Consider the following 23,337-nt stretch of genomic DNA (forward strand, 5'->3'; position numbering starts at 1 on the left):
TGATTGTCTGAAGCCTTCTTCTCTCAGCTCATCAGTCATTCTTCGTCCAGCTTTGTTCTGTTGCTGGTGAGGAGCTGTGTTCCTTTGGAGGAGGAGAGGCACTCTGCTTTTTAGAGTTTTCAGTTTTTCTGCTCTGTTTTTTCCCCATCTTTGTGGCTTTATCTACTTTTGGTCTTTGATGATGGTGATGTACAGATGGGTTTTTGGTGTGGATGTCCTTTCTGTTTGTTAGTTTTCCTTCTAACAGACAGGACCCTCAGCAGGTCTGTTGGAGTACCCAGCCGTGTGAGGTGTCAGTCTGCCCCTGCTTGGGGGTGCCTCCCAGTTAGGCTGCTCGGGGGTCAGGGGTCAGGGACCCACTTGAGAAGGCAGTCTGCCTGTTCTCAGATCTCCAGCTGCATGCTGGGAGAACCACTGCTCTCTTCAAAGCTGTCAGACAGGGACATTTAAGTCTGCAGAGGTTACTGCTGTCTTTTTGTTTGTCTGTGCCCTGCGCCCAGAGGTGGAGCCTACAGAGGCAGGCAGGCCTCCTTGAGCTGTGGTGGGCTCCACCCAGTTCGAGCTTCCCGGCTGCTTTGTTTACCTAAGCGAGCCTGGGCAATGGCGGGCACCCCTCCCCCAGCCTCGCTGCTGCCTTGCAGTTTGATCTCAGACTGCTGTGCTAGCAATCAGCGAGACTCCATGGGCTAGGACCCTCTGAGCCAGGTGCGGGATATAATCTCCTGGTGTGCCGTTTTTTAAGCCCATCGGAAAAGTGCAGTATTTGGGTGGGAGTGACCCGATTTTCCAGGTGCTGTCTGTCACCCCTTTCTTTGACTAGGAAAGGGAACTCCCTGACCCCTTGTGCTTCCCGAGTGAGGCAATGCCTCGCCCTTCTTCCTCTCATGCATGGTGTGCGCACCCACTGACCTGCACCCACTGTCTGGCACTCCCTAGTGAGATGAACCTGGTACCTCAGATGGAAATGCAGAAATCACCCGTCTTCTGTGTCGCTCACGCTGGGAGCTGTAGACCGGAGCTGTTCCTATTTGGCCATCTTGGCTCCTCCCCCACTACAATTTCTTAAGTTGTACATTACCTTCTGACACCTACAAAGGATCCTGCTCTGTTGACATTTGTATTTTCACAGTTCTTGTCCATGATGGTGACTTAGAAAATTCCCTTGAGTTCAAAAATTATCGAAGAGACACAATGGAATATTATTTTAAGATGGGCTGGATTCGTTTTATCTGGGGGTATGTGAATAGGCTTTGTATATATTTCTTCTTGCCTTTTCCTTCTCCCCTTTTTAGCAATAAGTCTTATACAAAGATTATTTAACCTATTCTTTGCATTTAGTTCCTTATGGATCCATATAAACAAAGGGAATGTGAGTTGAGATAAATACCATTCATTTTGTACACTCATCTCCTATTTTCTTGACTATTGCTACTTATAAGGAGGTTTAAAAATCAGAAAATTCTTACATTTCCTGAAATATCCTAGCAATCTCTTTCACAAATTCAAATAGGTATTTTGCCTAGATTTCCAGATTGAAAAAAGCTATGGCAAAACTGAAAGCGTAATTCCTTTGGTACTACCAAAACAATATTATTGGAATATCCAAGAAGGATATTCTGTTTCAAGATTGCGTGTGTATAGACTCATGCTGAACTTTCAGCACTTCTCATAGAAGACTTCACCACTTTCTCTTTTTCGAATCTAAACAGAAAATAATATTAAGTAATATTTATTGATTATAATTCCCGGTACTGTGATGAATAATCATGAAAATAACCTTAAGCAGGTATAATTAGTATCTCCACGAGACAATGGAAATACAGGTTAAAAAATATTTTCAGCCAAGCAATTAGAGGGGTAAAACTAGGATTCAAGCCCAGATCTTTCTCACTCCCACTTCTCACTCCCACAAGAAAACCTTTACCATTTGTACATACCACTTTATCTACCCTAATAAGAATAAAAGCATTATGTAAACTCTTTAGGAAATAACACTGATTTTTCTCGGCGGGGTGGGGTATGGCAAGGGGAACTCCTTCGATTTAACTCTTTCTGTAAACTAAGCCTGAGTTAGAATCAATTAATTGAAATATTCCTGTGTTACATACTTCGAGTAGAAAAAAAAATATTATTTTTTAAATGTTCTTTCTGACTTCTACCTTTGCTATATAAACTCCCTCCCTTCCCTCTTTTCATTCTTCAGCACTTTTCTTTCCAAACCAATTGCCAGATAACCATTAAGCTCCAAAATTACATGGCCTGTCCCAGGTCTCGAAAAAAGCTGTATTTTTTTAATGAGTGGGGTAAGCAGTCACTGTAATATAAATTGGAAATTTTTCAGGGAAAAAAAGATTGGTAAATGATTTCATTAAATTTTATTTTAGTTAAATGCTAATTAAAGCGTATTGTTAGTGTGAATCTGTTCAACCTACTGAGAAGTTCTTTGATATTCTGGCATGGTTAAACTAAGGTAGTACACTATATTTTGTTCATTCTGTGTTTACAAGAATGTTTTCAATGATTAAGAGGAAAAGAGACATGAATTTATATTTCAACATGCCAGGTAAGACTTAAAACAGCTAGGCATTTGTAGCTTGTGGATAAAGTATCAATTACATTATCCACTAATGGATGAGCTTTGCTCAGAAAGAAATTCAGAAGAATTAGACTTAAACCTGCTAACCATATGTATAAACTTGATTCTCTAAGCTAATATGCTCAAGACATTTATCAGTAGTTGAGGAGGAAGAGTCTAACTGCTTAATCCTGGATTCAAATTTTATTAATTATATTTAAAATATATTTGGTTTTAAAGTAAATATGTGTTTCTCTGGACTTAGCGAAAACATTTATTAGATATTTGATTATATTAATTTTGTGCTTCTAGCAAGATAGAACTTTTACACCATAAGGGCTCTGAAAAATTAAGTCAAATCCCTTCAGATCAGGAATATGTTATTTTATAAAGGGATATAATTAAAACCAGTGGACTCCATCAGTGCAGAGATAATAACTGTGTGCCACCAACTTGAAAAGAAAATGAATGTACATGGGTTTCACTGATTAGCTGCATGCAATTAGGAAATTTAAGCCAATTGGAATTAGAGTACCCAGTTCAAACACTGTACCCATGACAACAAAACACTGCCTGAGTTGCAGCTATTACAGCCTGAAGTTTTCCATTAGTGAATCCGATTATATCTAGTAAACTTTTCTTAAAATTTGAGTAGCTGTTACTTATACACATATGCTATTAAAACGAGGTGAGCCATAATGCCTCTCTTGTCAGTTACTGTTCATTAAAATTGGAGGTAAGGTAAGAGAAGGATGATCTTATTTCTTTACATTAAGTTGAAGATGGGCTATCTTGTCTTGAAAATAAATCAGCAACAGTAAGAAAACCTCAAGGACCTGATTTCAAGTAGTAAAACAAATGTTTTTAAAACTTAGATCATTAGTTGAAATTTGAAATCACATAGAGTACTTTCAAAACATGAATTAAATAGAAGTGAATCAAATCATAGAAAGCCTTCTTTTGCTTTCTTAGTTTAAAACGGAAACTTTCCCCAAAATGTTCACTTGTTTTTTTTTTTTTTAATTTTTTACTCACAAAGTTAAAACTTTGAAAAATCTAAATTGGTAAATTTTTTTTAAATAAAAGTATCAATGGACATGAAACAATACTACCAAAGCTTCAACAGTTTTGACTTCAAATAGTTACTTTGTTTTATTCTATTAATATCTTTTAAATAGGCTTCTAGATGTTCATAAGAGAGCCTAGAGCCTACTCTAAAACTGTAATCTAGAGTTTCTGAGCATGCTTTTTTTTTTAGATGATGTTTTAGGGTTGAACAAAGTAGAAAAGGATCTTCAATTCCTAGTCTTTCCACAGAAACCTGTGATCGTAGGAATGATGTCCTCAAAGAAGAGGATTCAAAGCCTTAAAGTTAGAATACAAATTTAGTCCAATTTAATAGACGAAGTACTGGGTCTGGTATACATTACCCTTAATGTTATTTAAATTTGAGTTTTCAGAGATAAATGTGAAGAGTGTATGTGTGTGTGTATGTGTGTGTATACATTTAAAAAAACCAATAATACTAAGAGAAGCAGTAATGGCATATCAATAAATTATTAATATCTTGTATTCACTATTTATTTGACTATGCTTTGATGGTCACAATATTCAGAAGTCTGAGATTAACCAAAAAGGGAATATTTGAAAATTTGGATCCCTGTCCTTTTACATATACAGTTAAACTAGCTCCATTCTTGTGTGTCTTACCCATAACATTGACCAGAAAATAAATTTAGACCAATACTACATAACAGTGGTTTTTCAGACATGGTTATAAGGCATACTGATATGTCACAGTTTGTTACATGTGGCAACAACTATGACTACTAACACATAACTCAATAAATGATTTGTTTGCTGTTCATATAAATTAGGTCATATTTACAGTTATTGCTCTAATTGCATAATTTTTCTCAGTTGAATTCCATGTGATTTCTTGAATGAGAGAAAAAAAGGATATCCAATTCCATGCAATTCTAAGGGAATCCGTGAGATGAACTCCACATATGAATAATCCTCAGTATGTATGTAACAGTGAAAGAATAAAGATTGGTAACTGCTGCTGCATAATCCTATATTGATAGCAGCTGCATGTGCCTGAGCAACAGAATTGTGTTCATGGAGAAAAGGGCCAAAGGATACTGAAATGTAGACCCTGACAAATAAAGGTTATTTATTTCAATGGATCCAATTATATATTCACAGGTTTTGCTCACCCTCTTTTCTGGCCCAAGGAGAATTTCTTTTCTTCCTTTCCAGGAGTATATAAATTCCACTTCAGTTTTTCTGGTGTATAAAAAGCTGTGTGAATACCTACCAGTAATTAATAGCCTTTCATTCCAAGTAAGTAATATATAGGAGTGAATTTATTGTTTATGAGTATATCAATATCATTTAAAAATGATATGCCAGAATAGAAAGGCAACGCTGAAGTGCAAAATTGCTAATGCAGGCTCATAGCCTGGAAAATGATTTCTTTTAATAGTTTTCTTCATTTGAAAGTTCTTCATTTGAAAATGTTCCCTTTCAACTGCAGATTTCGTGGTTTGGTGCAATGAAGGGGAAATTTATTCCTTTGACACATTTATTCTTTTAATAGTTATTCATTTGAAAAAGTTTCACTGGTTGCCTATAAATTTTGCAGTTTGCAGAGAGATTCATTCTTGACATTTTTTAAAATGTTTATTCATTTAAGTAGTTTCTCACTCCATGGAATTGTTGCTAAGGTTTAAAAAAAAAAAATACTGAAGCTTCCTGGGGGTTCTGGTAAGGCAGTAATGCTAATCTTGACCTGTGGATTTTTCAGTGGCTCTGCAAGCCCCGGGATAACAAAAAAGAGTCACATCATTAGCAAAGAGGAGAAAAGTGAGCAATTTTAAGGACAAAATTTAAGTAATCATTATTAGATGTTCTTAGCTATAGCGTTAATTATTATTTAGAAATCGCTACCACAGAGCATTTTCAAGAGGTGGGGCACAATAAGTGGTCATGAAAAAAAAATTATATCAAAATCTGCCACATAGATTTGAAAGCAGGGTGTTTCTGTCACCAATATTTTGTTTTAATCTTTAATATGACCATTCTGACTTCAAACAAACTTTTGACTTATTTCAGGATTTTATCCAATGTAGGTTGGGAGTTCTTATTCTCCTCACTCTCCACCCATTTTTATCCACAGTTCCGAAGACAGCACCCACCAATGTAAGTGGAAGAAGTGGAAGAAGGCACGAGTTAGTCATTGCCTGGGAGGTAAGAAAAACACATCCTCTCACAAATTACTTCACTTGTTTGTTTGGCTTAGTGTGATATTTAATTATTTTATGATTAAGCAGTCCACTTGATTCATTTAAAGGCTAAAAACAGTGGGAGGAAGGAATGAACCACTGCTGAATAAATGCCACTTTACCCAGGCTATCTCATTTAACCCATACAACAATCTTATCAGTTGAGATGATTTTCTTCATTTTACAAATCATGAAACTGAGGCACTGTTACATATTTTCCCTAATAAACAGAATTGTGACTTTGATTACAAAATTTGTGTTATTTTATCTGTCTCACCATATGCCTCCAAAGTATCATTTGTGAAAGAAAAAGAGTGGAGATGAAGGGGGAAGGGGTGTGAAGAGTACATTTATTTTCCATGAAGCCACCTTCCTTTTCTGATGTTAAGTAGCCTTATTATTAAATGTAATTAGCTCACAGAAATCTGTCTTAGAATATACAGAAATGGAAATGTCTGTTAGAGTAAATAGAGCAACTCCTTGACAATCTCTAAGAATAAGGAAGTGTACAGAGATATCTTTTTCCAGTAAGAATTATTCCATGAGCACATCATCTGTCCTATTTTTTGTCCATTCCCCCTTTTCTTCAATAAAACTTCATATATTGTTTTTGATGTCTACAGAGGTATTAACTTTCCAATAGCTGACCTTCACTGAGACCAGATCTCTCTAAATGGAATTGCCTTTCCATGTAAGCATTAATATAATGGGCTTTGTCTCTTTTCCACCACTCAATACATGGCTTTTCTTCATATCAAAATTCAAGGAAAAAAACTACTTAGCAAATATTTATTGCGTATCTACTGTGTGTGAAGCACTGTGCTAGACAGTGGCTGGTAACTTTTCCACATCGACTGGTCAATCACAATTACTCCTTTCTATGGTGTGCAGTTGAAGCCCATGTAACCAATTTAAATCTAAGCCATATAGCACAAGAAGCTTCTTGAATACCATAGTCCAATTTTTTCATGTCAGTAACCATAAAAGCAATTGCAAAGCACACTACAAAAAAGGTTTTAACATTACTATATCTTACTTTTGTGGTCTAAAGCGTTCTGCAGAGCATTACCAGTGACAAGATATTCCCAACCACCAGACCATAGGACAGTTTCCCCCAACATGTTAATCCAAAGATCTTCATGTCATATACATGACTAATTGGAGCAAATTTGTTTCACTTCAAAAGTTTTCAATTCTGTTGAGAGTTTTTGTACATTTCAACTGATAAAATTTTTCTTCTTTTACCTTTAAAGCTTTTTAACTTTCAAAGAAGTGCCAAAGTGATTGTACTATTTTGGCTTCCAAAGTAGTATAAAGATTTGAGATTCTCCCTTTCTCTAGCTATCTATAATTTTTTTTAAATTAAGAATTTGGAGAAAGTGGATTTTTAATCAATCATTTTGCTGATAATTAATTACATTTTTCTTCTTTAGCCAGTATCTGAAGAGTTTCAGAATGGGGAAGGCTTCGGCTATATTGTGGCTTTCAGACCCAATGGAACACGTGGCTGGAAGGAAAAAATGGTGACATCCTCTGAAGCTTCCAAATTCATTTATCGAGATGAAAGTGTCCCTCCTCTTACTCCCTTTGAAGTGAAAGTTGGCGTTTATAACAATAAAGGAGATGGGCCTTTTAGTCAAATTGTGGTCATCTGTTCAGCTGAAGGAGGTCAGTTTTTTTATTCCTATTATTTTTATTTAACATTTTACTTTGTTATACAAATAGTCAGACATTGTTGTACATATATTAGAAAATACAAATAAGGCAAAATAAACTCATTCATAATCTCACTAAACGTTTCGGATATATATTTTCCAAACTTTTTTAAATTTTTTAAATTAAAAGTTGATTATTCCACATATGTTGCTTTATGTTTTTCACACCCTAACAATATATGGCAAACACATATCCATGAAAACAACAATATCAGTAATCCCTGCAGTGTATTCCTTTCTCTGGGTGGACACTAAGCCAATCCTCTTTGGTTTGAAATTTAGATACTTTTATATTTTTCAATATATATGTAAAGTAGATTTAAATAAATGCTTCATTTATGTGACAAATAAATATTTATTTCTAACCCTATGCATAAAGCACTGTACTAATAAAGAAGTCTCAGACAGAGCTTTTTCTTGGAAGCTTTTCAAACACATCTTGAAATCCTATGGCAATCTTATGAAATAGACATTATTGCCTCCATTATGTAGAAAGAGAAATTGACTTCCAGAAAAGTTAAAGAACATGCTAAAGGTTACACTGCTTGTAACTGAGAATTAAATCCAAGTTTGTCTAACCGCTAACTCCTTGGTTTTTGTATAACATGCTGCCTTCATATGCATGACCATGTTTAATTCACAAGATGGAACTCGTAGGTAGGCAGTACCGAGTAGACAACATACCTATGTTACAGATGAGTAAACTGAAAAGTGGTTATACTCAATACTTGGTAGAGCTACAGTGGAAACCCAGCTTCCTGTATCAAAGATACTGAGTTGTTTCAAGTTTTAATATAAAAATGCAATTTTCTGGGTGAAAGTATAATAATAGATCTAGCCCCCTAAAGTTAGCTTTTCCTCTTAGTCCTTCTTTTATTCAAATTCAGGATTTCAATTAACCTTACAAGTGGGGGAAAAAAATGAGAAAAGGAAAAAACAGCCTTATGTTTTCTAAATTTACAAATGACTGAGAAAATATTCCACCAAAGGCAGCATTCACTTTCCTCTCCCAATAAGTGTGGTAAATATAAACTAACCCTTATACTTCCTCTGTGCCCACATGTAGGACTTGAACAGCTCAAGAGTATTATTCATAATTAATTATTATATCCCCCCATGAAGCTATGAGCTTCACGGGGGATATAAATATAGTCATGTGAATATTTAAAAACAAAGATAATGTTTGATTTATGGAAGATGTAGTTTTTCAATAGTAAGCTGCCTCATATTTTTATAATATAGAGCCAAATTTTAAAGCAGAATCAGAAAGTTTATCTTAGCATAAGAATAAACAAGGAAGTGAAGAATCAAGTAATGGCAAGGAACTATAGGTATTCTGATGAGATACCAATTGCACTTAGCATCTCAGATTTCTGATGTGTTTTCAGATAAAGCCCATATACCATGTTACTTACGTTATCTAATGTAAAGGTTAAAACCAAATATGAAATTGGAATCTCAAGCCTTAATCTATATTTCAGGAAAGTGAGTCTCAGAGAGGTTAAGTAACATGCTCAAATTCACACCAGTAAGTGACAGTTACAAGAAATGATAGCAAGAGCTAGGATTTCAACCAGGTCTATATGACTGGAAAGCACATTTTTTAACTACTACACTACACAGCCTCATCAGGAATGTACACAATAATGATATTTTCTATTATTTATTGCTCAAAAGATCTATTTTGAAGTACATGTGTTATTCAGGAAGTGCATATTCTTTTTCCTTTTAAAATGTTGGAAACTAATTATCAATTACATAGCACCAAAGGTCACATGAGAGATTAATTGGAGAAGTTTGTGAACACACTTTGTGTAGTAACAACAGTGCTGCCTTTAAGAAATTCAGCTTTGTAATTTCTTTGTCAACCTTTGCTTTGAAATTAACTTATAGCAGCCGCCATGGGTTTTTTTACATTGTGTTTTCTTAAACTTAAAATGGCTTGCCTTTGGAGATTTATCTTTCAAGCTAGATAGAAAATATGCATATTTTCATTTAAAGACACTGAGGTTATTCCTGTAACATATTTCATAGTAATGTAACACTTCATTTATTTTAGTCAACTGAAATATTAAATATATTAGGCAAATTAAATCTGGATAGAGTCCTTTGTTCTGACACTGAAATTCAAGCATATATTTGGCATTTGCTCACTAATTAAGTTTACAAATTTGGAACTTTATATGTAAATATGAGTAAAGTGTTAGCATCATTAGAGAGTGTCAACCAAGAAAGGCAGGACAAGGGAAAAGAAAAGCATTAATCTGAGTTCAAATCTGATCACACTAACTAGACCATCTTGGGCAGTTCATTCACCTCTCTGAGGCTTAGCTTCCTCCACTTTAAAAATGAAATTCTCAAAATAGAACATTTGTATAGGAATCCTATACAAATCTAAAATTAAAACTCTGCCAGTTTATTCTATGTTCTAAAACATTATTTTAGCGGGGAGCAGTGGCTTATGCCTATAATCCCAACACATTGGGAGGCTGAGGCAGGAGGATCACTTGAACCCAGGAATTTGAGGCTGCAGTGAGCTATGGCAATGATGGCTTCACTACATTGCAACCTGAGTGAAAGAGTGAGACCCTGTCTCAAATAATAATAATAAGTGGATTAAAATAAAATAAAACATTCTTTTTAACAATTGTCCTAATGTAGACAGTAATAATAGATCAACTTTTGCTATACAATAAAAAGGGAAAATCAACATTCTTTTTTAGTCACTTCGCAATTTGCTTTACGTAAAAAGGAGTGAGCACTTCAAAAATTAAACCATTTTAAAAAAGAGTAAAGGCCTGAAATAAACTTGTAAGATAATATATTATGCTCTTGCCAGTGCAGGTTTCTCCCCTCAATGTCTATGGATGTTCATACAGCTTCACAGTGTGTCTTTTATCATTATACTCTTGCCCAAAGCCCAACTAATCTGAGAAAAATTGTATTTCTCCAAAAGACAAATCCTGCTTCCTTATTCTTCCATTAACCCAATCCACTTGTTTATCACCTTGAAATCCCTCCACATTCTTAGATACAGTAAAGAACAAGAGGAGTGAAACTGCCTTTCTATTTCTGTTTATGGGCTTAGTTCTTCCTCTTCCTTTCAAGTTTACCAGATACATGCCTTAAGCACTGTGAAAAAGCCACCTTTTCACAGCCGACACCAAGCTGGGAAGAAAAATGTCAAATGCAGCTACCAGAATTTATGTTATTGGGAGGGAAGCAGAGAACAGAAAAACTTACAAGGCACACCTTACAGTACTACTTCTCAACCTATTTCCCAATGGAATATGGATAATAGATGACATTCATACCCTGAACATGCTTTTATAAGTGTGTATGTGCATTCTCCATTCTATCCCTTTCTTTTCCTCTCAATAAAGCGCATCAGAATGCAAATAAAATTACATTATTTTAGAGAAAACCTTGAATTGACATGTTTTTCAAAGAAATCATCATTTACAAATGTTGATGCTTGATCAATAAATCACTTGGGATATGACCTCAACTCTCACAACTCTGAGGTTTACTATTGCCCTAGAGTACTGTCAGAAAAAGTTTCAAATGGTTTTTCTGCTAACACCTGTAAGCCTTTGAAACCTTTCAATGTTGCCACAAGAGAAGCAACCCTTAATGACTCTGTCAGTGCCAAGCGGCATCTGACATAAGCCCTGGAAAAAGAGATATTTGCCTGCCAAGATATCAATGTACCCTGTACATGTGTCAAATATCTTTGCCCTTTAAACCAAGCAAGGTTTATGTGCATTCCTAATCCTGACTTCAGACCTCTAGGGTATGATATAATTCTCTACAACACCCTAATTTTGGAAACAATTCCATTTTTTAAAAAAAGAATAGTGAAGTTTCAAAATAAGTTCTCAAAATGCATAGTAAAGTGATAAAAATTAATTTTTTTCCAAGATAAAAAATTAAATTGGCTTTTTCTTCCACATTTCAAGAAATAATGAATACTCAAACATACCATTTTCCGCTTAGTTCTTCTCACCATAACTTCGGAAATGAAAAGAACTGGAGCATTCAATTAAACCTAATAGAAAAACAGAAGAAAAATTGATGTAGTTAATTATAGGTTGAAAGATTTATTTATTTGTGATGTGCTTTATCCTTTATCCTTTCTAGTTTTCTTGGCTTTTGCCTTATCTGTAAAAAATGTCCTGCTCTTATATTTATTAAACCTAAAAAGCCTGTCCCCATTTGCAGAATATAATAAACAATTATCTCATTGCAAGTGGAGCTACCACAGCTCAAATTAAAACCTAACATTCGTAAGGTGTGATTCTCCAGATCCATCTTTAGCTGAAACTGAGCTCAGTGGAATTTATGTGAACTTGAAAACTAATAAATTGACATATTAGTTGTAAAATACAAGAAATAATTTCCTGTCTTTTCCAGATGATCTATTTGGATTAGTGCCTATAAAAGTTCAACTACAGCTGTCTTCACTGAATTTTTAAATAATGAAACCATACCCTTTCTCTCAAGGAGTTTATTAAAGTCTCTTTTGATTAATGCTGTTGCTCTAAGGGTCTCTTGGGAAGGGATCTCTTGGGAAGTCAGATGTATAATCAATATTACAAGCACATACCCCAATATTATATGAAGAACTCCAGCTGCTAGGTCACTTAATACAAATGTATCATCGAAATTCATGAACATGGTAATGCTGTTCAACATTTTTAATCTATCAGAAACAAACCTATCAATCAGCCTTGTCCACTACATATCCCAAGATTACAGTGAAGGAGTTAGCCATGGCCTAATTAATATCATCACAAGTAACAGAAAAAAAAAGAGGTTTCCTTCTAAGTCTTTGATTCCGCTAGATATAATGCTAGTACCGTCTCAGAAATAAGTTTCCGAACTTTTATTAAATTACCCCAGTGTAATAGATGGGAGTGAGAGTGGTAGAAAACATCCTGTGATTTAGAGATCAGGAGAGTTTTAGAGATGCCTGAATGTGACATGACTGAGGAGGAGCTGTGTAGCTATGGTCCAAAATTACCAAGGAGTCTGTGAAACAGGAATCAAAGGAGTTAATAGTGAGCCTGTGGCAGGGTTAAGTGGGTGATAATGGGGGTCTAGATGGTTTCTGGCAAGATCTAGAAATAGAGAGCCCAAGTGGGGAGCTCAACACAAACATTCTTGAGAGAAGTTAGATGTGGAGGGGCAAAGGGGAAAGAGAGAAATAGAAAAGAAAAAAGCGTCAGGAAACTGCAACATAGACATAGGCACAGAAGCAGAACAGTGTGGTGCTCAGGGCCTGACTGCCTGTATTCAAATCCTCCCTCCACATTTAAGCAGCTGTGGGATCTTGAGTAATTAGCTTAACCTCTCTGCCCCTTGATTTCTTCATCTGAAAAATGCTAGTAGTAGTAATATGGTTGTTGGGAAGATTAAGACATGTAAAGAATTAAGAACAGGGTTTGGAACACAGCAGAGCCTCAATAAATCAATAAATGGCAATTATTAGTATTTTGAGTTATCCCTGTATCTATTTTGTCTCTTTTTTGTTTACTGCTAATTTTATTCTATCCATTCCTCTGTCAGTTATTTGGAAGCAATTGGGCAACAAAAGAAGGAACTATCTATGTTTTCTGTAAAACTTATTCTGTGACTCAAAGTGGACTCTAGGAGATGAAGAATGAGCCAGGCTCTTTCTTTATGCCAATTTAAAAACAGAGGAAAGAGCATTTGAGACCCAAGTTCTAGCTTTCTCACAGCTAAAAGCAGAGTTTGGATAAATCAACATCTGTATGTTTTACTTTTCTAATCTGAAAAATGAGAGCATGGATTTAAAACAGGTCCATTGCTCCAAAGCACATAGGAGTGAGGTAAGAAATAAAAATAATAAAGTACTCCTTGTATGAGACAATAGGGAGTGGTAGGAACTCTGGCATATGTAGAAGCACATGCCCAGACTGAGGGAGTCCACCACTAACCCTCATCGGCCAATACTCAAGAATTCAGGCTTCATACCGTCTTCTTTTTACACCCCGCAAGAGAAGCCAGAAATTCTTATTTTCAAATGTTGGCTTAAATTAATCTAACACACGATGTAAACAAACAAAATATGACTAAAGACCCACTGCCCCTGCATTTGTGACTTTGGAGCCAAGTGACTTCTAGAGTCCTTTCCAGTTGCAGCTTTCCATCATTCAGTTACAATGGGATGCCCAAAGCGAACGGCCAGTTTCAATGCAAACCAGATGTTCTGTGATCCAGTTAGCTACTTCTGTCTGCAGACCAATTTCTGACCCAGTTGAAAATGTTCAGTTGGGTATAAATCGTACATACTAAAATTTCTGGGAAAATCTGACAGAGGTCACTCTTTTTACATGTTAAAATTTCTAATTCAGGTCAACATAGATCAACTTCTGATACCATTCAGGGATGTTCAATCTTTGGCTTCCCTGGACCACACTGGAAGAAGAAGAATTGTCTTGGATCACACATAAAATACACTAACACTAACGATAGCTGATTAGCTAAAAAAAAAAAAAAAATTACAAACAAAATCTCATAATGCTTTAAGAAGTTCACAAATTTTTGGTGGGCCACATTCAAAGCTGTCCTGGGCCAAGGCTGGACACACTTGATTAGATTAAGAGGGTAAAAAAAAAATTTAAAACGACTCTTCAGTTCTTGTTTGATTGATTCACTGTCATTCAGTTATATGAAATTATAACATGCAGCTCCCCAAAATGCAAATGTGAAATGTAGGTGTGGTATGACCCTGATTTAAAATCCTTAGAGCTTTTAAATAAAAGTTAAGGTGCTTGTTTGAGAGGCAGTTTCCTGAACATTTTTATTTACTTTAACATTTTTTAAACTTTCTATTTGAGAAATACTTAAACTTGTACAGTACTACTGAAAGCTGATAGAGAAATAATTCCTTTCTTTGGAGATAAAGAGATATGGAAAGGTTGCTACCCCACCACATGTTTTGTGCTTCTGAAATTATTTATCCTCCTGCAATCTTCTTTGACAAAGATGTAATTGCTTCAGCAAAACAAAAGCTGAAAGAAGGCATTTGGCACACAAATCTCTGCAATGCATTTATTCTGAAGAGAAGTAAAACTGCTACTGAATAGCAAACGATATTCAAAGTGTGGTTTCCTTTCAAGTAAACTGTATCCTAAATCCCAGAGATCAAGTTGTACACACCTCAAAAACATCAACATTCTTTCATTTACTTGCAAAATCAAGAATTTTAACTCCTACTAAATAGCAATGGGGAAAATGTCCACTGCAAGTCTGGTAATCAGAATTCTAGAATAAGATAGAAGATTTTTCCAGAATGCATGTTTTAAATTGGATAGATGCACAAATAATAGGGAGTTGGAAAGTGAGATGAGGGAAACCACGGAGCAAAGGAAAATAATAAAAAAAAAATTCAAAAGGTGACAGAATGAGAAATTACAACTTATACCATGGCAGGAATTAATGTCAGCTTCTGTGCGAAAATTAATGTGAATTTGCCAAAGCACTTTGAGATGACACAATTATAGCAAGTGTTTTTAACAAAGGTTTGGCCAAAAGAAAATCATTGCTTGGTGCAAACGTGGACCAACCAAGTCTTTTGCAGGCTCCTTTTGCAGTAACAGGGTAGATATTTTTGACTGATATATTTCAATTAATAATATATAAAAGCGTTCCAGACACATGTATGACTAGCTTCTTTTTTTTTTTTTTCTTTTATTGTAATTATTATTATTATTATTATTATACTTTAGGTTTTATGGTACATGTGCCCAATGTGCAGTTAGTTACATATGTATACATGTGCCATGCAAAACGAAAGACCTCAGAAAATGATTATGTCTTCAATGTTTGCCTTTTAACATTTTTATTTAGAACTCAATCTTTGCTATATGGTTCCATAAATTGAAAAAAAAAATTCACAGATGAAGCTCAGCTCTAATCAGTGATGAGGGGTTAGTACCAAAATCTGTACAATTTTTATGGGGTTAGAATTTTAATAGACTTTGTACAGAACTGTTTGAACTAATGTATGGCCTTTATTCTGCCATTTCATTTCACTTGTGTTTGTGACACAGTATTTATGATTCAGCCATGTCAACACTAGAAATATTTTGTTCCTCCCATCAAGTGCAGCCTCAAATAAAGTGCACCTTTTGATGGATGCCAGTCAGACATTGTGTATTTCAAAAAAAAAAAAATAGTGTGAAAGGTCACTGAATGTAGAAACAAATGAAAAGGTGGTTTTGAGCCACAGCACTGAGCCCTTCAGGGACTTTTCTTTTCCACCTGCACCTGTCTTAAAAGTCAATGCATACCTTTTAAATATCATGATTCATAATATATTCCTTATATAATCATGAAAATGTAGACTTGTGGTTGGAACAACAAAAAGTATCTAATGAAATTCAGATACTATTTACACCTGCACAGAATAAAAAATAAAATAATAATAATACGGTATTTTGTGAATGAACATTTTTAACTCCAAGCACAGTACTAAATATTTTATATGTACTATTCTAATTAAAGCCAACCTTTAAATCTATGAGATAAATACTCTCATTATAGTCATGTTATAGATGAGGGAACTAGGGCTTAGAAAGAGATAAAACAACTTACCCAAAGGTAAATAAATAGCTAAATAAATGTTTTAAGGCCAAAAGCAACAGCAGTGCAACAACAAAAAAAGCAAACCCTGACTCCATAGTCCGTTTTTATAGGCATTGTGCTAGATTGGCAGAAAATTTAAGTTCCCCAGATATGTCTTAGCCAATCCAAGGATTAATGTCTTTGCCTGTCTTGCTAGATTTGTCATTTGTCATTGGTAAGGTATTGATGAGACTTGACCCAAGTATAGAAATCCAAAAGGATCACCTTTATATTTTGTTCTGTTTTTTATAACTACCACAGCACTTCATTTCAAAAATAAGGTAAGAGGAATTTAACACCTGACAGACTCTGGCGCAATACTCTGATGGACATAAACTTTTTATAATTGTGGTTTATTTTCCTTCATACAGAACCCAGTGCTGCTCCCACAGATGTCAAGGCGACAAGTGTGTCTGTGTCAGAGATTCTTGTTGCATGGAAACACATTAAAGAGAGTCTAGGAAGACCACAGGGATTTGAGGTATGAACAGAATGATTGAAAATAAGCCTTATTATTTCTTCTGGCATCACATTCTCCTAAAGAGAGGTCTTGGTGACAACTTCAGAATTTCAACAGAATTTCTTTGAAATTTTGCTCTATGTTAAAGAAACTAAGAAATACTATTTTACTGACATGTGTTATGTTGCTCATTAACTGGTTTATTTTTCAGTAGAGTAGCGTCCATAGCACTATGCAAAGATGTTTTTAAAAGATGAAGTAGAGTTTTAGACAAAAGCAGGAGCTACAGGTAGATATTTAATTGTATCCAATTTGTTGGTCATTTTAAAAGTTTTCATGTCTTTCTTTCTAATAATTTAATGTATAAATACAAGTTTTCATTTTGTACTTTATTGGTATCTCTTACCCTCAGTGCTGAATTATCAAATTTTGCTTGGAATTTAATGATCTGTATTGTATCTATGTATTCAGATAGTTTTTTTTGGTCCCTTAAATGTTGCTAATTTTAAACATAGTTATTCCAGCCTTATAATGGTGAACATTTCATATCAAATGAATAACATCAATGAAATTTTAGCCTCCACAGAGACTAGCAGATTGTGAGTAGTCTGTGAACATGAATATTCTGTGATAACAAGGTTCTGCTTCTCACACAGCTCTTGTTCTTGTTCTTGCCTTGCTTGGCGAGTCATGGAGAGGAATTAGGGGGACAATGTCTAAAAGACAAAAAGAATTAGCATCTGACCCAAGACTTTAGTTGCATTTAAAAAAAATTATTCTTACTTTTCCTCTGCTTCATTTCCCATTAAGAGAAAATCATCTTGTGTTTTGAACAATGATCAAGTATAGGACTTGTACACTAACATGGTTTCCAGGCTGAAACATATTTTTAACTCTATTTGAGTTTTCAAATAATGCCCAATAATTATTTGATTAATTAGATAATGATTTCTGGCATTAGATAATGCCAGATTATCAATGATTGCTGGCATTAGATAATAATTTCTATGATAAAGAATTTATACAATCTTTCTAAGAGTTACAGCAAGAACAATTTATGGGAAACCATTACCTACTTATACAATATCATGAACTTATTTCTATAATCTTGCTTCAATTAATTATTTGGAATGATTATTTAGTATCTCATTATGATTGCATGTTTATGTGATGAATATTTCTGTTTCTCCCAATCCATGCTTCAGGGACCATGTTTGTTCATCATTAAATCTCAGCAAATGATAATATATATATTTGGCCCATAACTGACCACAATAAATACGTCAAATGAATGAATGTTTGTACGGCACAATTAGCCCCTTTCTATCCAACCGTAGAAGACACTGTGGTGGTTTGTCCAGTTTCCCTTCTCTATGGAGGAGGGACACTGTGCCTCTTCCAGCTGCTGTGAGTGTTGACTGCTAATGGTTCTCAGCTCCCACTCTAGAGAATTGCCCTCCACTGAGGAGAGCTACATTGCTTGGAAAGTGACCTCGCCACACTTAGTCAGCCTAAGATCAATGACTGACTGATACTTGTCTCTTACCTCAAGGAGGAAACAACTTTATGGTGTAGTTTATGATACAGAGCCTTGCCGCGTGCATCAGGCCAAAGCCAGATTTCCTGGAACTACATTCTTGCTCAGCTCCCTCTAGCTCCCCATTCTGAGTTCCTCCCTTTTTAATAGGTTTTACCTGTAAGCATCCTCACAGTAAATAATATGCACCAAAATCCCTATCTCAAGCTTTGCTTTTGGGGACTTCAACTGAAAAGAACTACATTAGTGTGAATTTACTCGAAACCTCTGAATCAGAACATCTGGGGCAGACGTCTGGTGTGCATACCTTTCAGAAAGCCACAAAGTATATTCTGGTGCACGGAAGAGTGACAACCCAGACTCCTGTATCTCAAAGGGATGTTCCCCTTATATAGCCAGTCACCCTCAAGCTTTTTTTATACCTGCCCTAATAGCATGACACTCAGGTAACCATTATGATTCACTGTGTTGACATCTCTCTGTGAGGTCCTGCAGAGATCACATGTGCACAATTCTTCTCTTCCTAAATATAAATCATTCATTCTTTAATTCAGTAAAATTTATGTGGACCTATTACGTACCAGACATTGAGCTAAATGCCAGGAACAAAACAATGAGCAAAACAAAGTCCCTGCTCTTGTGAAGCTTGTATTGCAGTAGGGAAGGCACACAATCAACAAGCTAAGAAATAAGCGTATGATTTTTTTTAAAAATATGAGATATAATTTCAGTTGATGATACAGGCTATGTAGAAAAAATAGGGCACGAAGGTCAAGAGTGAGAGAGTCTGATATTTTATAGAGGTTTGAGAAATCATCCTTTCTGTGGTTGCGACGTGTGAGTAGAGACATGATGTAATGAGAGATGGCAGAGAGAACGGCAAGCCCAGGAGCTCTGAAGTACTAGCGCGCTGGACTTCTTCAAAGAACAGGAAGTGAATGATTTTGGTGAGAGTAGGGAGCACAGGGAGAGTGGGAGCAGGATGATGATGAAGAGATTATCAGGACAAGGAACAGGTTTCTGGGGTCTTAGGAACCATAGAAAGAAGTTCAGATTTCATCCAAAGTATAAGAAGTCATAAAGTATTTCTAACTGGGAGGGACAAGTCAAGATCTGACATATTTAAAACCTCTCTCAATCTGGAAGGTAGAGAATAGACCCTGGGGAGGACCTCAGACAGAAGAGCAGAGGGGCAGCTGTTCCAACCTCAGTGACAATGAGGTTGCTTTCAACTAGAGTGGTAGCAGTGGAGTTGATAAGAAGTGGACCTTTTAAAATATATTTTGAATTGAAGTGAGAGAGAATTTGACAATAAATTACATGTAGGCTATGAGAAAGATGAGACGAAGATAATTGCAGAGATATTTGACCCAAGAAACTAGGTAAATGACATTGTCATTCACAGAGATGAGGAACTCACAAAGAAGAGTGTGTTTTAGAGTGAAAATCAAGGATTCTGTTTCGGGTGTTTTAAATTTTAGAGATTTTTTTTATTTCTAAAAAGAGTTCTCAAGCAGGTCTTAAGAGGAAGATTGGGGATGGAACTATAACTATGGGAAATCATCAGGATATAAATAGTTTGTATGCATATACCAGCTGAGATCACTGAATATTTGATAAAGAAGGCTCCTGAGAATTGATCTCTGGGGTGGCCCACAATTTGGAACTCAATAAAGGAGAGGAGAGGGTCTGGCTGAAGAAACTAAGGAGGAGACACTGAAGAAATTCAGAAGCCAAGAGAAGAATTTCAAAATGGAGAGAATGTTCCATGCTGTCAAATGCTGCTGGGGAATTCAGAAAGATGAGACCTGAGATTGCCAGATGGATACAGCAATGTGGAGACCATAAGCAACCTTGAGGAGAGAGATTTTATGGAATGCTGATAATGAAGGCTTGACTGGAGGTTAAGATCAAGATTACTCAAGAGTGACAGTCAAGACCATCAGAGCACAATGTTTTCGCTAGATCAGCTTCATTCAAAATAACTTATTGCAAGCAAAAATGGAATATAGTTAAAAACAGAAAGTTAACAAGAATGAATCAAATTCTGGAACAATCATCACAATGACATTTTTGAATTAAAATAAATCAACAAAAATTCTGACATTGACTTTATACAAACAAACCGGGACAGAATTCATGGACATAGTAACTATTCTATTTCATAGTGCATTATAAATTGTAGTTTCAAAATATGGCATCTTGTCACCAGAAAATAAAAATCAACATCTCATTAACTGTGAAATTCTTTGCTTTTTATAAACAGAACATAATGAAAACTTTGGCTAAACATGACATTAACTGTTATTTTAAGTATATTCAGTGAAGACTATTTTTGATTTATACTGTTTCATAACTGAATAGCTGCATGTAGATTTAACACTAAATATGATACAGGTGAAGCTATCAGGATCTCTCTTTTCCTCTCTTTTCTGTATTCTTTTTCCCTTGAAAGAGAGTTCTGCCTCTGTCCTTCACTGAACACATCTGGAACTTACTGCTCTCCTCTTCTCCCCACTTATTTTTCTCTACCAAAAATGTCACTTAGTAAAAGATTTCCCTAATTATTACTAAAATATAAAGAACCCATAAAGCTTAACAATTTTGTTTACTTTTATCCCTCTTTTTCACTCTATCCCTACCACAATCCTACCTATATTTACTAGTGGTCGAATTCAGAGCATGGTGACAATAAAACAAATATTGAAATAAGGACATTTGTCACCAAACCCAAAATGATCGGTTTCACATTTTATATACTTATAATATCAGTCCTATGAGTCACTTTTCTAGCCATAATTTCAACTTTCCCTGCAAAGTCTAAAACAGCAAGCTACTACAAAAGCATTAACTATGAACCACTTTGAAAATAGAGAAGACAGTGTTTTCAGCTTGCCCCTCTTATTTTTCCTGAATCAGAACATAAATAAGATAGATAAGGTTCTGATCTTATGAATGTTACATCCTAATGGGGGAAAACATTTTTTTTAAAAATCAAGCAAACGAATAAGTAATAAGATAAACTCTGATAACAATACACATAGAGGGTCAAAAGTATAGCAAACCTGGTTCCTGTGAGAACAGAAAGAAAGTGAAGCACTGGGAAATTAAAATAGTTGGAGGGTTGGGTAGAGACAAGATATGTATAGATATATGGGTTATGAAAAAAGTTTGTCTTTTATTTGAAGTGCAGTAGAAAGCCATTGAGACAATTTAAGGAGGGAAGTCACAATGTCCGATTTATGTTTTTCTTTTTTTTAATCACACTGGCTGCTCTTATATGAAGAATGAAAGGGAGAGGAAAGAAAGGTCAGAGAATTGAAGTTAAGAGTTATCACAATAATCCAAGCAAGAAATGATGGTGACCTAGACTTCAGCCAAAGCAGTGGAGTGGGAGAGAAGCAGATGTATTTTAGAGGCAGGGCTGGCAGGATTTGCTGATTGATCTGATATGGAGGAAAGAGAAATGATGATTCCTGCATCTCTGGCTTGGACACATAGGTAAATTGTGCCATGTACAAAAAAAAAAAAATGAAGGAAACTGAACAAAGAACAGATTTGAAGCTAGGAAATCAAGAGTTCTATTTAATCACATTGAATTTTTGATGCCTATTAGAAATCTAAGAGGGTAAGTCAGATAGGCAGTAGAACATGCCAGTTTGGAGTCTAATTGAGAGAACGGGGCTGAAAACATAGAGATGGCCATTATAGAAGTGGTGTTTAAATCCATGCTACCATAGGAAACCATCTGAGGACAAAATTTCAAGAGGAGAGGAGAGAACAGGAGCAGAGGGGAATGAGGAGGGTCCTGCTGTGTCCTGGCACACTCAGCATTTAGAAGTTGAGCTGAAGAGGAAAAATCAGCAAGCAGACTGGCAAGAATAAATCAGTTTTGTAGCAGGAATACCACGTATGAATCAAAAAAGTTAAAGGAGTTGACCAAAAAGAGGGAACTGGTCAACTATGCTTAATGCTGCCAAGAGATCAAGTGAGATAAAGATGGAAAAGTGCCTGTTTGGTTTACAGGTTATTGGTGATAACTTCCACAATCAAATAAATAATCAATATCCCTTATGCTGTCAGTTAGTAACTTCAAGTTGTAGACATTTAGTAACCGTAATAATGCCACTGCTTCTAAAGAATGGTTGGTGGAAATAGTTTGAGGGCAAGGGAATGTCATTTCAGAGCTCTCAGCCCATCAGCACCTTACTTGATGTGGAATTTCCTGTATTTTTTCAGGACACCAAGGGGTTTTGGTATTCATTCTTGTGTTGAGAATCACAGCTCCCCGGTGTTGGTATCAGAAATGGTTAAGAGCAAAATTCAACATCTGAATATATTTTTGCACCACATATTATAATGTGAGTATAATTAGCCACTGCAGAAAACTCTTTTAGCCTCAAACAGAGTGAAAAGAAGTCAAGTTGAGACTTTAACATGGTGTTTCCCTTGATTTACCAGGCATTATAGAGAAGGTAAATGAGAAACAAGATATCATTTCTGAAGTCATGTAAACATATTTATTTCTTTCTCGAATATGTTTTGTGTCAAGTCCATACCCATGTTCCACTTTGAAATTGATGACAGTATCCCTGGAATGCGTAGTGTGGTATTAACTAATAACACCTCAATGCATTTTCCTTAATAAATAATCAAACTGGAACCTATTTGTGATTCACTTGTCTCTGAAATCTTTGTATTTTCTTCTCTACTAATTGAGGGAAGCTACACTTGAGCAAGAGTCATTTGGAGAGAAGATGGCATCATTAAGGGCAGTAAAGTCCTTAAATCTCTAACAGCCTCACCTGATGTCCCTCCTGCAAGTTGCTATCATTAGGCTCTCCCTTCCCACTTCTGACTGCAGGTTCTCCTGATTTGGTTGCAGCCTGACTCTGATTCTGACCCTAAGTTGGCAGTCAAATTTCATCTCACATTTCCCTGACCTGGCTTTCTGTATGTTTCATTCGAATCTCATTTATTATTTATTCATTTATTTATTTAACTAGTATTTATTAAATACCTGCTACGTTTTGATGCAGTATTCAGGCTGAAACAATAAATAAAACTGAGTTCCTGACCTTACGAAGTTTGCAGTCTAGCAAGGGAGACTA

At 35.5% G+C, this 23,337-nt stretch overlaps 1 protein-coding gene across 1 annotated transcript in view; it reads left to right on the plus strand.

Annotated features, from left to right (window-relative positions):
* Positions 1-23,337, plus strand: part of CNTN5 (contactin 5) — a 1,356,469-nt gene that overhangs the window by 1,288,251 nt on the left and 44,881 nt on the right. The window contains exons 19-21 of the mRNA XM_054524966.2: positions 5,757-5,827; positions 7,296-7,530; positions 16,601-16,710. Coding sequence (XP_054380941.1) covers positions 5,757-5,827; positions 7,296-7,530; positions 16,601-16,710 — 416 coding nt within the window. The remainder of the gene's footprint in view (positions 1-5,756; positions 5,828-7,295; positions 7,531-16,600; positions 16,711-23,337) is intronic.

The sequence above is a fragment of the Pongo abelii genome, chromosome 9 (assembly GCF_028885655.2).
Source record: "Pongo abelii isolate AG06213 chromosome 9, NHGRI_mPonAbe1-v2.0_pri, whole genome shotgun sequence".
NCBI classification, from domain to species: domain Eukaryota; kingdom Metazoa; phylum Chordata; class Mammalia; order Primates; family Hominidae; genus Pongo; species Pongo abelii.